General features: G+C 36.8%; 1 protein-coding gene across 7 annotated transcripts in view; it reads left to right on the forward strand.

Annotated features, from left to right (window-relative positions):
- Nol4 (nucleolar protein 4) overlaps positions 1–17187 on the forward strand; it is a 345140-nt gene that overhangs the window by 81343 nt on the left and 246610 nt on the right. For 5 of the 7 annotated variants that reach the window (XM_075969224.1, XM_075969225.1, XM_075969227.1 and 2 more), the window contains exon 2: positions 15035–15184. In XM_075969224.1, coding sequence (XP_075825339.1) covers positions 15035–15184 — 150 coding nt within the window. Of the gene's footprint in view, positions 1–15034; positions 15185–16083; positions 16147–17187 lie in introns of those variants that run through there. The other 2 variants (XM_075969230.1, XM_075969228.1) reach the window with 2 other exon arrangements.

Genomic DNA, 17187 nt, shown 5'->3' on the forward strand with positions numbered 1-17187 from the left:
CCTGGTTTCAATGGCAAGCTAGTGTGGTTACTAGTTTGGATTAAAGGTTTGTGTCATTGCTGCCTGGTCTGAAAGGCTGGTCAGTGTAGCTGCTTTACCTATTTCCTTAGGGTGATAGATATATTTAAATTGTTTATCTGGTCTTGATTTAATTTTGGTATGTGATGCCTATCCAGAGAATTGTCCACTTCTTTAGTTTTTCTAATTTTGTGGATTATAGGTTTTTGAAATATGACCTGATGATTTTTTGAACTTCCTCAGTGTCTGTTGTTATGTCCCCCTTTACATTTCTGATTTTGCTAATTTAGATATTCTGTCTCTGCCTTTTAGTTAGTTTGGATAAAGGTTTTCAATATTGTTGATTTTCTAAAAGAACCAACTTTTTGTTTCATTGATTCTCTATGTTTGATTATTTCCTGCCATTACTCTTCCTGGTTGAATTTGCTTCTTTTTGTCACTGTTAAGTCACTAGTGAGATATTTCTCCAAATTCTTTATGCGGGCACTTAGAGATATTATGAACTTTCCCCATGGCACTGCTTTCATTGTTTCCCATAGGTGTGGGGATGTTATGTTTCATTTTCATTGAAATTTAAGAAGTCTTTAATTTCTTTATTTCTTCCTTGACTCAATGGTAATTCAGATGAGAATTGTTTAGTTTCATGAGTTTGTAGGTTTTCTGTAGTTTGTGTTGTTTAATGTGTTCTTATAGCATCATTTCTTTCCTAATCTGTGCAGGTGGTGCTTGTATCTCTAGGGACTGCTTATCTTGTGGGATATGTTTGGCCAGGGGGAGGTTGAAGAGTTCAGTGGGTTTGGGCACCAGAGTGGTCTTGTAGGTTACAGTGCCCAATGGGTGGGCAAGGTGTAGCAGCCTGTCAGCATTACTCTTACCTGCTTGCTAGCTGGCTGCTGGAGCTGAGATGGGAGGGGGAAAAGCACAGAATGTGACCTGGGGCTTAGGGTCTAGCAATTGTGGCAGTTTAGCTGGGAGATCAGTCACTTACTTCTTCCAATTGGTGCTGTTAGCTGGCTGTTAACTGGCTGCTGGAGCTTAGATGGGCCAGTCTGCTTTTCTTTTTGTTAAGGTTTGTGGTCTCTTTGTATATTGTGAATAACAATTTTCTTTAACATTGTTAATATTTTTTGTTCATATACACATACACTACAGTCTGTGATTCATTTTTAGAAAATGATTTTTGTAGAGTTTCTTTGTAACATTTATTTATTTATTACTTATGAATTAATTACATTTCTTCTTTCCCTTTCTTTCCTCCAAACCCTTCCATATACCTGTCATCATTCTCCTTCAAACTCATTGCCTTGGTTTTTCACAATAACAATGCATATACATATTATATCCCTAAAAATAACTTGTTCAGCCCATATGACATTTGTACGTTTGCTTTCAGGGCTGACCATTTGTTAATGGACAGTCTGTTAGTGAACTCTTCCCTGGGGAAAGCCACTTTTCTCTCTCCTAGCTGCCTTCAACTCTTTGTGTATGGCTCAGGCCCCTTAAGCTTTTCTCTGTCCAGTCTGGAATGTTCTTTGGCATCATCCCTGTAAAGCTCACATTTCAGTGGTCATAATGATGAGACACTAGGGTGTAGCTTCTGATGTTGCTAGGAGACACCATTTCACAGCCAACTTCATGATCTTCTGACTCCTAGTCTCTTTCTGTCCCTTCTTCTGAAACATTTCCTGAGCCTTAGGTTCAGGAGTGTATTTTAGATTAATCCATTGGGACTGAGATAACTTTTTGTTCAGTTGTATTTTCTGTAATGGTCTCCATATGTTGCATAGAAACGTTTCCTTGATGATGGGTGTAGACTAAATGTGTCTCTGGGTAGAAGGGCCAATGTGTGTATAGGTTGTTCTTAGGAATAATGATGGTTAAGTAAACTAATGGCTTTAGATTCTCCTTCATTAACTGTGACTTCACTAGCAAGGCATAGTGTGGCATATTTTCTGTGCCAGACATGGAATTCCTCTTGTTGAATAGGTTGTAAGTACAATTAGAGACTTGTAGGTTACTGCCAAGGTAAGCATGCCACTATTGCACCCTTGGGGCTCTCATGGCATGATGGTCATTGATCTGGTTCATAGGAATCATAAGTGGGTAGAACTGTTGGTTGTCTCCTTCCTATGGAACCTTGCATAACGACTTTGGTACTATGAAAGCTAGTCCTCAGCAAGGGGAGGTTCTTATCAGTTGTAGCTCAGGGATCTCTGGGTCCCATTTATGAAGTGTGTGGGTGTCTTCAGCATTAGGAAGTTACCTTGCACCTCTGGGGTTAACCAAGGGCAGCAACAATAGGCTGACTGCTTTGGGAATCTCTTAGACAGCGCTGGCCAACAAGACAAAAGAGTGATTCTCATGTCTGGTATTTTGTTGTGGTAGTAGTTAAGTAAATCTCTAAAACTATATTAATATATAATATATTATATATTTATATATGGAAATACATGTAGTACAGCTTTGATAAACAGATATATGATTCCTTGTGGCTTTTCAGAACTCCTTGGATTTATCTACCTTCCTCCTTCTGTGTTTTTCCATCTCTTTTCCCTAAAAAGCCCCCTTTTCATTTTCCATTTTCCCATCAGATCGCTTGGATGTTGCTACTTCCCTTTACTCTCCTCCCACCTGATTCTGTATTTACCTCCCTCCCCTTCCCTGCAGATCTGCCCTTCTTCCTCTTTCCTGCCATTTTCCTCTCTATTGCTCCCCAACCCCCACCCTGTAAATTGTCCCGTTTTATTTTTCTGATTTCTATAGTTACTACAGACTTTGTGTTCATATGTGAAGAGTTCCACCTAAAAGCCCCCATGAGATAAAACATGCAACATTTGACTTTCTGGATCTGGGTTACACCTCACTGATTATGATGTTTCTATTTCTGTCCATTTACCTGAAAATTCATAATTTCATTTTCTTTATAGTTGAATAGTATCCCATAGTGTGTATATAGTATATTTATTATCTATTCATTGGTTGTAGAATATTTGGGTTGGTTTATTTCCTAGCATTGTGACTAGAACAGCAAAGAACATGGATGAGCCAATACTCGTGGTGTAAGATGTGGAAACCTTTGGCCATGTGCCAAGGAGCAGTACACCTTGGTCTTATGATAGATTTATTTTTAATTTTTTGGTAGTTTTTCACACTAATTCTCATAGTAGCTTCACAAGTTTGTAATTCAGTCAATAGTGAATGAGGGTTACTTTTTCCAAACTCCCCTCTTTTCTTAACTTCCTCCAGCATTTGTTGTTGGTTGTTCTGTCTGACTGGAGTAAGATAAAATCTGAAAGTTCTTTTGATTTGCATTCCCTTACTTGCTAGGGAAATCTAGCTTGTTGCATAGTTCTTTCATGGATCTTGCCTTTGATGCAATATCCAAAGTGTTTTATTCATGCTCACAATCATCTGTAGCTTTTCATATATTGTTTTAGTTTTACCTATGATGCGGTTTCAGTTAATTTTTGGAGGATGCATATATACATGTACTATGGATCCTCTACTTCACACTATTGATCTTTGGCTCTATTTTTTTTGCCAATGTCAGACTGGCTTGATTACAATAAACAGGTTTTTCTGTGAGTCTTGAAGTCCGCTATTCAAAGCTTTAGCTTTTGTATTATATTTTTGATGCCTGTGTTTGTTTTCTTCATTATATCTTCAACACTCTACATCTTTATATGACAATCTCAGATATTTAAAAATGTCATATTATCTAAATAAAGGAATTAAGAATTGTTGAGTGCTTCTTAAATTCCAGGCAAAATTCAACTGATACTCAAGTAAAACCCAATGCTTCAAGGGAGGGCAAAAACAGCATGCTTCAGGGAGCATTGAGAACTGTGGTGTAAGACTGTGTCTGATAGGCTGAGCCCTTGGTGAAGCTGTTTTCTACTGTTCCCTCTGCTGGCAAGCCTGGACCTCCTGGTAACATGGCCTTTTGTTTGTGCTGAAAAGAGAGTGAATATTCCATGTAAATAATTGTAATTATCTCCTCATTGATGAAACATAAACTTGGAATGCAGCGCTGTTTTCATGGGTAAATTGTCAATTTTCGAATAAATGGGATTTTTTCTGTATCTTTGCAAATGAATAGCTAACAAAAAGTTAATAAATTTTGCATAGAGTTGCTTTTGACTGACTTTGTTTTTTGGTAGATTAAAGAAACTAAAGAAACCTCTCTTTTCTCTTTATGTAGTTTTTATCTTGACCTGCTTTTCTTTCCCTGAAATATCATCTGTTTAAAATTATGCCCGTTCTGTATTTGTTTCTCTTTAAAAAATATTGCCAGTAGCTTCAACACATGGAAGGAGCTAAGAAAAAGTGCACCGCATATACACATGGAAGGAGCTAAGGGAAATAATAGTGCATATTCAAATTCACAGTTTGATTTATAAGCATATAGTTTTACATGAAATTAGTGAATAGCTGTACTGATCAATACATAAAACTCAAATGCTGAAACTGTCTTATAAATCACTTAGTCAGCTAGATGCTTTTTTTTAATAGATATTTTGTGAACTGAAGCCTTGTAGGTCAAATGACAAAATCTTTATGGCAAAAAAGGGCAGTTTGGAGCTTGTCATGTTCACTTTAATATTTGCTTATTCTACTTGAATAAATGATACCTTTCACTATAAACAGAATCTCAAAGGTGACTTCAAAGATTGGATTGTTTGCTGGTGGTTTTTTTTTTGAGTTATTTGATTTGTTTTGAAAGCTGAGACATTATATTTGTGTTTTTATCCCATTAGATATCTATCTATCTATCTATCTATCTATCTATCTATCTATCTATCTATCTATCATCTATCTATCTTTATCTAGCCCTATTCTTTCATTATATAATTGCTATAGCTGTTTCTACATTCGAAGCTCTTGCTTCTGCTTTTGAATCTAAATATTCCACTATAATTGTCAACAACAACAGCTACTATATGATTGCAGTGATGTTTTACCAGTCAGGACACCTGTCAGATAACAGCTTAACTGAGGAGAGGAGGGTTGTAAATATTTTCATCCTCTGACTCCTACATCATGACATATAGGCCTTAGTTAATTATACTCAGTGAAGTAGATGTGGGAAAGGAGCGTGAAATTAAGCAGAGACTTGTGTCATAGACTCTACTCACATATTTGCTTGGCTTTCTTAAATTGGCTTAGATATCAAGTTTTTCAATAATAGCAAAGATTTTCATAGGACTTGAAGTGTCATGCTTCAGGAATTAGTTTCCTGAATTCTTATTCTCTTTGCATACCTTCAGTTTAGAATTTATTCCATAAAGTCACCAAATTCAGTAAATATGCCATTCACTCATTTTAATTGATACAAAACACTGCTACAATGGCCTAGCCTTTGAAACCTCGAAAGTTAATAATAATTAAAAAAAAATCAGTAGTTTTAGAAATGTGACCATTACCAAAAATTAAATTAACTGAACTGTTAAGTAACTTAAACTACAATAAAACATACTCAGAATTTGTCAATTCCAAACTTTTTCATAGTATAGTTATTTCTATACTTTTTAAAGGTTATTCTAGTATGTAATGTCAGGATTAAAACACCACTTAATATAACCTTGTTATTGTGTCCTCCCAGTTCTGTGTTCAGTGATTACATTGTGGCAGTTTGAAACAGCTATGGTGGAAATGTTCATCACAAAAACTAGAAAACCCATAAACTTTGACTTATTCTTTTATCCATTTGCATAGCATAGAGTTTGAATTTTCAGTTTGATGATCAAAATCTGTACATGGGTGAGAAAATATATAACAGTTAATCAAACACCATATTAATATAAAAAAGTATTGAGAAAATAGGGGTGATTTAGATAAAATTTTATTTGTCATCTCCATAAACCAACCAAAGCCATAGGTCAGCTAAACGTAGAAGTCCATGAAAACATCCTGTGAGAATTAGTCTCCTACGTAGAATTTATCATGAAAATATATTTTATTATTATGTAAAGTTATAAGCCACCCACTTCTTGGTCCAGTAAAGTTTATAATCTTATACACTCGGGTACTTGTTTTATGAGACCATTGTCTTGTGGTCCACCCCACATCTGATTCTGTTATAGTTTAGTCTGAGCCACTCAGCAACACCATTCAACATTAGCATTTAGGTGGACAGTTTGATTGTATATTATTTGAGTTTTCTCATTTCGTAATGTTGGGGATAAAGCACAGGGCCTCGTGTACATGAGACAAGTTCTTTTCCTCTGATCTATGTAATATCTCATTCCCCTCATCTTACTTTCTTCCCACATAGCCTTGTGCTCAACATCCCAAATTATTAGATACTGTATTTTAACAGTGCAGTTGAAAATAATTCATATACCATATTAGTCATCATTTAAAGGTAAAATTCGGTGTTTTCAATAAGTTCAGAGGGTTATACAACAATCACTCTTATCAAAATTTAGAATAATTTTATTCTTCTTAAAAGACATTAAACATTAGTATTAAATCTTTATTCTCTTTTTCTAGAGTTAAATTGGTCAAATTTATGTTTGCCTCAATGTTTCTATGTCTGGTCCTTCATTTGAACTGAACCATACAATACATGGTCTTCTGTGTCTCTTTTCTCTTATTCAGTATCTCCCACGCTCATTCATGGCTTATCACGACCAATGCTTCATCCTTTGTTTGACAGAAGACTATTCACTTATATGGTAATGCCACATGCACATACCTTTTATTTCAAAGAACTTTAGAATTCTACATTTAGATATTAAAGGTGCTGGTTTTATGAGGCAAGAAACTTCAAAATGTGATGTTGAGTTCATTTTCTATTGGCCACCATCTGCTGGATATGCAGCCTAGTTTGTTTCCCCAGTGAAACTCCCTCAGAAAAAGCTAAATTTTCATTTGCAAGTTGTTATCAATTGAAAATAGCTCTGGATTAGGGATGGGGGTATGTGTCCATTTCTCCTCTCAGACCTATGGTCCAATCTGGTTCAGACCCACGCAGCCCCTGTGCATGCAGTAGAGTCTCTGTGAGTCGATACATGTGTCTGTATTCTTGTGTTTAGACAGCCTTGCTTCCTTGGAGTCCTCCATCCCTTCTGCCCATATGCCCTTTCTACCTCCTCTTCTGCAGGGTTTCCTGATCTGTGAGGACAGAGATTTGATGGAGATATCCCATTTAGGACTGAGTATTCCAAGGTCTTTAACTTTCTGCTTATTGTTTGACTGTGGGTTTTTGTATTTTTCCTACCTGCTGCAGGAGGAATCTTCTTTGATGATGGCTCAGCAAGACATTAATCACTGAGTATAGCCGAATATCATTAAGAGTCATTTATTGTGAAAATCGTTTAGTAGAACAGCAATATTTGGCTTTACTCTAAACTCCTGTGCTATCTAGTTTCAGATTCTTGGTTACCCAGCCACATTCAGTATGGGTTCCATCTCAAGAAGTAGGTATTAAGTCAATTCAAATATTGATTGTTTACTCCCACAAGCTTTGTTCCACCATTGCCCTAGCATATCTTACAGTCAGTCTCCATGGTATATTGAAAAGTTAGTAGCTGTGTTGGTAGCATGCAGAATATCTTCAGGCACCACACACACTAGCCCATAGGCATGAAGGCTGTATGTAGGCACCAGCTTGACTTCTCCATTTTTAAGTAGTTGTGAAGGTGTTATCTTCATGGATGCTCCCTGTCAATTTGTAAAAAACAACATATAGTCTTGGTAACAGCCTGAGTAACATGGGAACCCTTTGACCAACTTGTCTATTAGGTGTAACCCATTGAAGGTACTGGAAGCTTCATTTGGTGACAAGATATTATGTCAGGGCTTTTTATTTTCTTAAATTTTGTCTTTTTATTTTAATTTTTTTCTCTCTCCATCTTTAACTCTACAAGCCATTTGTGTATATATTATGACTTTTTGTTTTGTGTTTTATGTGATTTTAAGTGTGATAATAAGTGGGTCTCTTAGTTTGTAGTCTGTTTCCTGTGCTTTTACTTGGGCTCTTTTCCTTCTGGTTTTTGGTGTTGCTGTTTGTCTATTTTTAAGTGTTTATTTTTGTGCTATAATTATATTATGTAGTACATTAATTCCTTAGAAACCTATTTTTTCTAAAGAGAGATAAAAGGGGAATGGATACAGACAGGAGTGGGTAGGGAGGATACTGTGATCCAGATATACTATAAATAAAAACTATCATTAATAAAAGAAAAACAAAATAAACGCTTCCTGATGACCAAATGTATATCATGAAGGTTCAGCCATGGGCTGTAGAGGAGAGTGAGACAAAGAGAAGAGATACACAGCCAAAGTGAGTAAGTATGAGAGAGATTTTTGCGTTAGAGAAAATTAACAAAGGAGAAGAAAGTACACACAACTAACCCGAGGAACTTGAGATACAAAGATACAAAGCCTTGGATGATCTAGGGAGTACAGCTGTTTATCAGTTGTTGACTGGCTATAACTATCACTTCACAAAGAAAGTGTAAGTTATTAGTATTCTCTGCAATATTTTTACTCAACATTTTTGCAATAAATTTATAATATACTAATTATTTTATGTTGCTATAATAAAATACCTCAGAAAAAGCAAATAAATGCTGTTATTGATATTTGTGCAAATATTGAATGGACTTAGTTTATCATTCCTCTTGAATATATATTAATGGAGACCAGTTAGGTAATCTGGAAAATCTATCTTAATAAATGCTGAGTTACTGCGAATTGTCTTTGGAGTCACTGTAAAGTTTAGCATTTTAGTCAGTTTGTATGAGGGTTCTAATGTCTCTGAATCCTCAACACATCTTCTAGTTCTGGAAAAGTCAGGGAATGTGAAGTTGTGTCTTAGTAATCTTCTGATTTACACTTCCCTCCATCTTTATGTTCACTTGCTTTTTGAGCAGCATCTTTAAAAAAAATCATCACCATAGTTATTTCCAACTCTGATATTTGTATTAATTATCTGACAATTTCACATCATATATTTCAATCATATTTAGTCACCTACCCCTGGCTCCTCCCAAAACTGTGCTCTCATTACTTCCCACACAGCTTTTTGTCCTATTTATTTCTTTGTAAAACCTATCTATTTCAACTTGTGCTGTCTACATGCTTCTGGGGTATAACTATCCACTATAATATGCTCAAGCTGTCTATGTGCTCCTGGGTTATAACCATCCACTATAATGTGCTCAAGCTGTCTATGTGCTTTTGGGGTATTACCATCCACTGTAATGTGCTCAAGCTGTCTATGTGCTCCTGGGGTATAACCATCCACTGTAATGTGCTCATTATAGTGCTAGGAAAGTGCCCTCTTAAAGAAAGCTGACTCCCCCTCTCTCAACAGCTCTCAGTTACCAGTAACTCCTTGGCTAGAGGTGGAATTTGATGTCAACCTCTCCTCTCCATGACAGGAATTGCCCTGTCTCTGTTTTTCATCTCACCAAAGGAATACTGAGATTACAGGGGTGTACCACCCTGCCTGGCTTTACATGGTTTTGTGTCTTCTCAAGCCATCTCCTCAGTTCCTACTTACTGGGTTTTAAAGTTATCATAAATCTCCCTATTAAGAAAGATAGGTATAAGAGAGGCACATGGAAGAGAAGGCTGGTTGTTTTTTGTTTGTTTTTTTCGAGACAGAGTTTCTCTGTAGCTTTGGTGCCTGTCCCGGAACTAGCTCTTGTAGACCAGGCTGGCTTCTAACTCCCAGAGATCCGCCTGCCTCTGCCTCCTGGGATTAAAGGTGTGTGCCACCACCGCCCAGCTGAGAAGGCGGTGTTTTGAATGCCCAACCATAGAAGGTTAGCAGCCAAAAACCCAGGAGGAGTGATTTGTTTTCCTCTAGGGATTCCAGATGGAATGGAACTTGGTTGGCACTTGACTTTGGACTTCTGACTTCCTGTACTATGAAAAAAAATCAGTTTTTGTTTTGTTAAGCAAAGTGTTATGTAGAGTATGTAGAGTAACAAAAATTTATCACCCAGAAATTATTTAATTTCCATTTCCTGTACTAGACAGTGGGTACCATCAAGTCTTCAATTATATATTATATGTTATATATATATATATATATATATATGAAAAATATTTACATGTATATATGCACATATATGTGTATGTGTATGCATATCTTGATAATTCTAGTAACTAACACAGCTTGCCAATATTTAGTATCTTCAGATACTTGATAAAATGGATAAGTAGGTTATGATTTTAGACTTATGAAGGTAAATGGGTAAGTTTCAAATGAATCTCTGAAAAAAATAAATTACCTCCATTCATAAGATTTTACAAATTGTGCATTTGATTCTTCAGCAAACAAACAAGAGTAGATACCGTACAAATGTTATGATGTGGAGAAAAGCAGATAAAGTTTCATGGATGAATTTACTGGTGGACAGAGTCAGAATTTAGATTTACACTTAGGAGAATGGATGTTGTCTGAAGACAGGAAATGCGGGCTAGTGTGGTACCTCTGGGACCAGTTGTTCTTTCTTACACACTGCCCTTTAAGCTGTGTTTTTCCAGGCAGTTCACTGTTGAGTTCTGTGTAGTCCATGCTAAGTACTAATCTTTTGTTTTTAATGTTTCTTTTGGTAATTTTTTTCCTTTTTTTTATAAATTTATTTATTAAAGATTTCTGTCTCTTCCCTGCCACCCAATTCCCTCCCCCTCCCACAATCAAGTCCCCCTCCCTCGTCAGCCCAAAGAGCAATCAGGGTTCCCTGCCCTGTGGGAAGTCCAAGAAACTCCCACTTCCATCCAGGTCTAGTAAGGTGAGCATCCAAACTGCCTAGGCTCCCTGGAAATAGAAAACACTATCCTGAGTGAGGTAAGCCAGACCCAAAAGGAGGAGCATGGGATGTACTCACTCATATTTGGTTTCTAGCCATAAACAAAGGACATTGAGCCTATAATTAGTGATCCTAAAGAAGCTAAATAAGGAGAACCCAAAGAAAAACATATAGGCATCCTCCTGAATATTAACCTTCATCAGGCGATGAAAGGAGACAGAGACCCACATTGGAGCACAGGACAGAAATCTCAAGGTCCAAATCAGGAGCAGAAGGAGAGAGCATGAGCAAGGAACTCAGGACCGCAAGGGGTGCACCCACACACTGAGACAATGGGGATGTTCTATTGGGAACTCACCAAGGCCAGCTGGCCTGGGTCTGAAAAAGCCTGGGATAAAACCGGACTCGCTGAACATAGCGAACAATGAGGACTACTGAGAACTCAAGAACAATGGCAATGGGTTGCTAAGTACTAATCTTGTGTCACAAGGCATAGTGGTGCTATTCTGGGGATTCCCATATAGAAGGGGTGACTCTAGACTTTAAAAAAGAGAGATGAGAAAGATCTGAAGCCAAACTCAAAATTATCAGCATCACACGTGATGTGTGAGGGAACAAACACTTCAAACTGAGTGGTGGTAAAAGACCTGATAGTTGAACCAACTATGAAATCTCATATATGACATTATATGAGCATGCTGCTCCAGGCTCTGCTACATACAAAGCCTACTGCAAATTGCAAATGCACAAGTAAAAGTTAGGTGTAAGAAAAATAGATGTTGACTTGATTTTTGTTTCACAGTAGCTTAGCCTCTTAGTGTTGCTATTGGAAGACAATCTTGCTTTTCAGTCCTTGACTGCTTAAAACTTACTTTAAGTAATTCCCCTTTCATAGCATTATTATTAACTAAAAAGTTGATGAAGATGGATTTTTCTTCAGGCCACCAGCTCACAAAAAAATGGCACGAAGGCTTATTATTAATTATAAAAGTTCAGCCTACAGCTTAGACTTGTTCCACTCACTCTTACAACTTATATTAACCCATTTCTGTTCATCTGTAGGTTGCCACAGGACTTGTGGCTTTTACCTCTCCTCCTGCATGCTTGCTCCCTGTATGTCTAGCTGGTGACTCTATTTTTCTTCTTCCCAGAGTTGTCTCTGACCAGAAGAACCTGCTACACCTCCTGCCAAGCTATTGATTGTTTAGCTTTTAGCTTTTTATTAAACTGATCATAGTGGTATATTTTTACATGATGTTATCAAATATCTCAAAACAAATTGATATTAAACTACATCATTCCCCCTTTTTTCTCCTTTCCCCCAATTCTCCATTGTACCCACACTTATTTTCTTTGAAATTCATGGCTTCTTTTTTTAAAAAATTCCTAACTGTATGTATGTATACACTCTGTATTATGTTACTTATTGATTATATATTATCAGAGTTGATCATTGACTATTGGATAATCATCTGATGTGCTTTTCCCTGCGGAAGACTATTCACAGTGTTTTCAAGCAACAATGGCAAGATCATTACACCAGGTTATTTTTCAGGAACACTATGTACATGTGTTTATATACATATATGTATGTGTGCGAGCGTGTGTATGCATGTGAATGTGGGTGTAGATCGGTTTTGCAAATAGAAATTGATTTTATGCTGCAGTCACATAGATCAACTTTTTCATGGAATATTAATCTTTTATTAATGTCTCAAGCCTCCCATTGAATATGATTTAGTATCCATTTCAACTCTTTAGTTTTGGTTGGACATTGCTCTGCTGAAACATAAAAACCTCCCTATATGTCAAGTTATATTTCCTCTAAGGAGTCTCCTGAACAGAAGATAACAAGGTGGTCCTTGGCACCCCTACAGGACCTTAATTATATTGTAATATGATTATTAAAATGGCAGGTGCTGCCAACATTAGTTGAAGGTTTATAGCTTAACAGATTGGGTCACATGCTTTACATACCTGATTTCCCTTAGTGCTCACAATACTCCTGTGAAACAGCTTCTATTGTCCCCATTTTACAGCTGTGAAAACTTGAATTCAGACACACAGAAGCACTTTGCTCAATATGTAGTTTTATTTGGGAGATCCATTTTTCACACACTAGGTATTCCTTAAAGTAGTGATTCTCAACCTCCTTATTGCTGTCACCCTTTAATACAGATTTTTATGGTGTGCTGACCCCAACCATAAAATTATTTTTATTTTCTTACTATCCCTTTCTGTCCTTTCCCAACTCAACCTTCCAAATTCCTCATGTTCTTCTTTCCCCTCCTCTTGTCTCCTTTCCACTCCCTTACACCCTCCCAATCTTTCCCAATTTACTCGGGAGATTGTGTCTATTTCCCCCTCTTAAGGGGATCCATGTATGTCTCTCTTCGAGTCCTCCTTGTTTCCTGGCTTCTCTGGGGTTGTGGATTGTAGGCTGGCTATCTTTGCTTTATGTCTAATATCCACTAATGAGTGAGTACATACTGTGTTTGTGTTTCTGGGTCTGGGTTACCTCACTCAAGATTTTTTTTTTTAAATTTATTTCCCAGTTCCATCCATTTGTCTGCAAATTTCAAGATGTTATTATTTTTTAGTGCTGAGTAGAGATATCTTGATAGAGGGAGCCATTATGGGGTTAGCAAGAAACCAGGCACTAGGGAAACTCCCAGAAAACCACGAGGATGACCCTAGTTAAGAATCTAAATAATATTGAGAGAGGGTACCTAAACTGCCCTTCCCTTGTAATCAGATTGATTACTACCTTAATTGTCACCATAGAACCTTCATCCAGTAACTGATGGGAGCAGATGCAGAGATTCACAGCTAAGCACAGGGTTGCACTCCTGGAGTCCAGTTGTAGAGAGAGAGGAGTGATAATATGGGCAAAGGGGTCAAATTAAGATGGAAAACCCACAGAAATAGCTGACCTAAGCTAGTTCACTGACTCTGAACTCAAAGTAGGGGAACCTGCATAGGACTGAACTAGATTCTCTGAATGAATGTGGATGGCAGTTGTGTGGCTTGGGCAGTTTCTGGAGCTACTGGCAATGGAACCAGTATTTATCCCTACTGCATGAACTGACTTTTTGAAGCCCATTCCCTATGGAGGGATACCTAGATACAGGCCTTGGTCCTTCCTCAATGATGTGACAGACTTTGTTGACTCCCCATGGGAGGTCTCACCCTCTCTGAGGAGTGAATAAGGGTGGGTGGGAGGAAAGTTGGGGTAGCAGAAGGAAGGGGGAAGGGAGCTGGTATTGATATGTAAAATAAAAAAGATTGTTTTAAAAGAATAAAATAAAAAAACTATTTTTGTTGCTACTTTATTACTGTAATTTTGCTACTGTCATGAATTTTAATGTAAATTACATGTAATGTAAAAACCTGATATGCAGGTTATCTGATATACAATCTCTGTGAAAGGGTCATTTGATCCCCAAAGGGCCCTTGATCTGCAGGTTGAGAACCACTGCCTTAGAGAGTGGCATTCCAATTCCTACTGCATCTGCCGCTCAGTCTCCATTGGAGAGAGATGCCTGTTGTTATCCTAAGTTATGATGTTTGGAGGTAGAGGTCTACATTTGATCCTTATCTCTTATTTACTAAATACAAAAGTCATGACCCAACAACTCAAATATAGTTTGCATGGATTGAGCAGACACTGGAGTGGTATTAGTACAGTAATAATTACCAGGCCCTAAAATATAATTTATAATTTGAAAAATTATGCTGATGGCTAAGAACTCAAGTGATGGAAGAGGTGGGTAAATATGATTTACTTCATATTAACCATGTTTTTTTGTTTTTCGAGACAGGGTTTCTCTGTAGCTTTGGTGCCTGTCCTGGAACTAGCTCTTGTAGACCAGGCTTCCCTCGACTCCCAGAGATCCGCCTGCCTCTGCCTCCCGAGTGCTGGGATTAAAGGCGTGCGCCACCACTGCCCGGCAACCATGGTTTTATGAACATTTTATAATTTAGTATGGGTAGTTTACAGATTTGTGGGACTGTTGTGTGTAGTGGTATCTGAGGCAGCAGGACTGGGAGACTGAGGCCAGCCTGGACTACATAGAAAAATCTTGTTTTGAAAGAAGAAAGATCGCCATCAAATTATCCAAGTTTTCTTGGAGATGATTTGGTTACTTTTATCAAAATATTTTGGTTTAATCAACTTCATCTGATAAATGCAACTAATTTCATCCATCTAATGTGCTTTGTTGTTGTTGTTCTTGTTTCATTTCCAGGATGGCGTTGGAGTGGATGAGAAGCTATCCTTAAGGCGAGTGGCTGTGGTTGAAGATTTCTTTGACATCATCTATTCCATGCACGTGGAAACAGGGCCGAATGGAGAACAAATTCGGAAACATGCTGGGCAGAAGAGAACTTACAAAGCAGTAAGTGGGAGAGGAGAGAGAGAAAGCATGTGTTCTGAGTTCTGTTGCTGTGTTTGATGTTGACGCAAGTGCAATAGTAGTGTCTGGTACTGAACACAGATTAGATCATGTCACAGTGCAAGTCAGTACTTAAGCCGTAATGTACTCTTTTCTGTTTTAGTCGTAGGCTCGCAAGTCTACTTCTTAAGTTTAAACCTGTTTCTATAATTCTTTTATTATTTTCTTTAAATATATATAAAGTATAATACTCCCAGTCAAACACCTATAAACAGGAAGGCACATTTGAAATGTGTATTCAGTGTGTCATGATATTTGAATTATGTACTGTGAGATAATAACATCTGTATAATCATTCAAATTTCTTCCATTTTAAGTCATATGAATGTATCTACATATTTCCTGTTCCATCTTACAATAACATAGAAAAAATTATACATTATTTTTATGTTATTTTATATGTCTTAATTTTCCTGAACAAAATATTAAAGTATGTTATTTTCATAGTACCAATTCTTTTGAGCAATTAAAAATTGAAATATACTATTTTATTGTAAATTATGTGAAAAGCAAATTTAATTAACTCTTTTATTGTGGAATATACATTTTCAAAATGGAGTTATATTTCAGTTTTTGAAGTTACTAATTATACCTATGCCTGATATACACATTTTAATCTACATTTTATTTAATTAAAATTTTATAAAACCATATTACTATAGATATTTTACCCTTTCTAGCAAAATTGAAGGGTAAATTACTTTTTGCCAATATGAGCAAAGTGTACATTATAAAAGCTTTCTCAGCAGTGGGGATAATGTTCTTTTTATGAATTCTTACTGAACTTCGCATTTGGCTACCTTGATATTAACTGTTTTCAGCTACTTGATACACAATATCAGTCTGGATCCATTTTTTTTTCAGATACAGAAAAATGTGTGAAATGCTCAAAGTTTCAAATACAGGTACATACGTTTGAAAATTAGCTCTGAGCATAAGAAATAGCTTCTTTTCATAACTATTTTTTGCTATATCGCCAGGGTCATATTGAATCCTTATAGCTGCATAATAACCCTTAATACAATGTTGTTATTTATCCCTCCTTCTATACGGTTTTGTTTCTTGGCTGTTCCTAAATTGCATGGTTTGTGGGCAGGTACTAGTGTAAGTTTCCTTACGTAATTCTGCCACATAAACTTCCTTTTGATTTATGCACCCCAAAGAGGCTTTCTTATCATGACTAACGAAAGTGACCTAGCATCTTGGGATGTTTGTATGTAGACTAATATCACTGAACATACTCATTCCTCCTGTCTCCTAAACCAGGGTTATTCCTCTGGATAGTACCAGAAAAATTATATATTGATCTACTAATATCACTAACTGTGGACTCTTAGGGGAATGTATGCTCATGAACTAGCTATGTGCACTTGACAGGACTGTGTGTGACAGGAATACATAATTCTATCATATTAAATGAAAATCAAAGACAAAATAAAATGAAAATATGGGGAGTGGCCTTTATTGTTGGGGGTGTGGTACCAAAAGAAACTTGATATTATTTAACCTTTAAAATGAATTAATCAAATGTTGTAAATTTAAGCAGAAGCATGAGCCAACAACACCAGATCCAAACTGTCACCTCATGTTTCCTTAGGTGACTGTGGACAATCTAGTTTACAGCCATTACTCACTGCTAAACATTTGCAGTGAATTTGTTACTATGTTTTCCAACACATGGAATTCTGTTATCTACATTTCATGAAACCCCTTTCTGCATTTTGAGGTTGGGGAAACAGTTTCAAAAGCTTAAGCAGCACCTGAAACTCCTAATTCCTCCTGGGAATGTCTTATTAGAAGATGTACTCCTTCCTCAAGTTAATTCTTATTTCCATGTTAAAGCTTTTCTCCTTGTCCTAATATCAGGAAAGTTCCTTGTAACTTAAGCTCTTCCTAGGTCTAGCTCTCAAATGAAATTTAATTAGGAAACATTTCCATTTTATACA

Source organism: Microtus pennsylvanicus, chromosome 4 (assembly GCF_037038515.1).
Source record: "Microtus pennsylvanicus isolate mMicPen1 chromosome 4, mMicPen1.hap1, whole genome shotgun sequence".
NCBI classification, from domain to species: Eukaryota; Metazoa; Chordata; class Mammalia; order Rodentia; family Cricetidae; genus Microtus; species Microtus pennsylvanicus.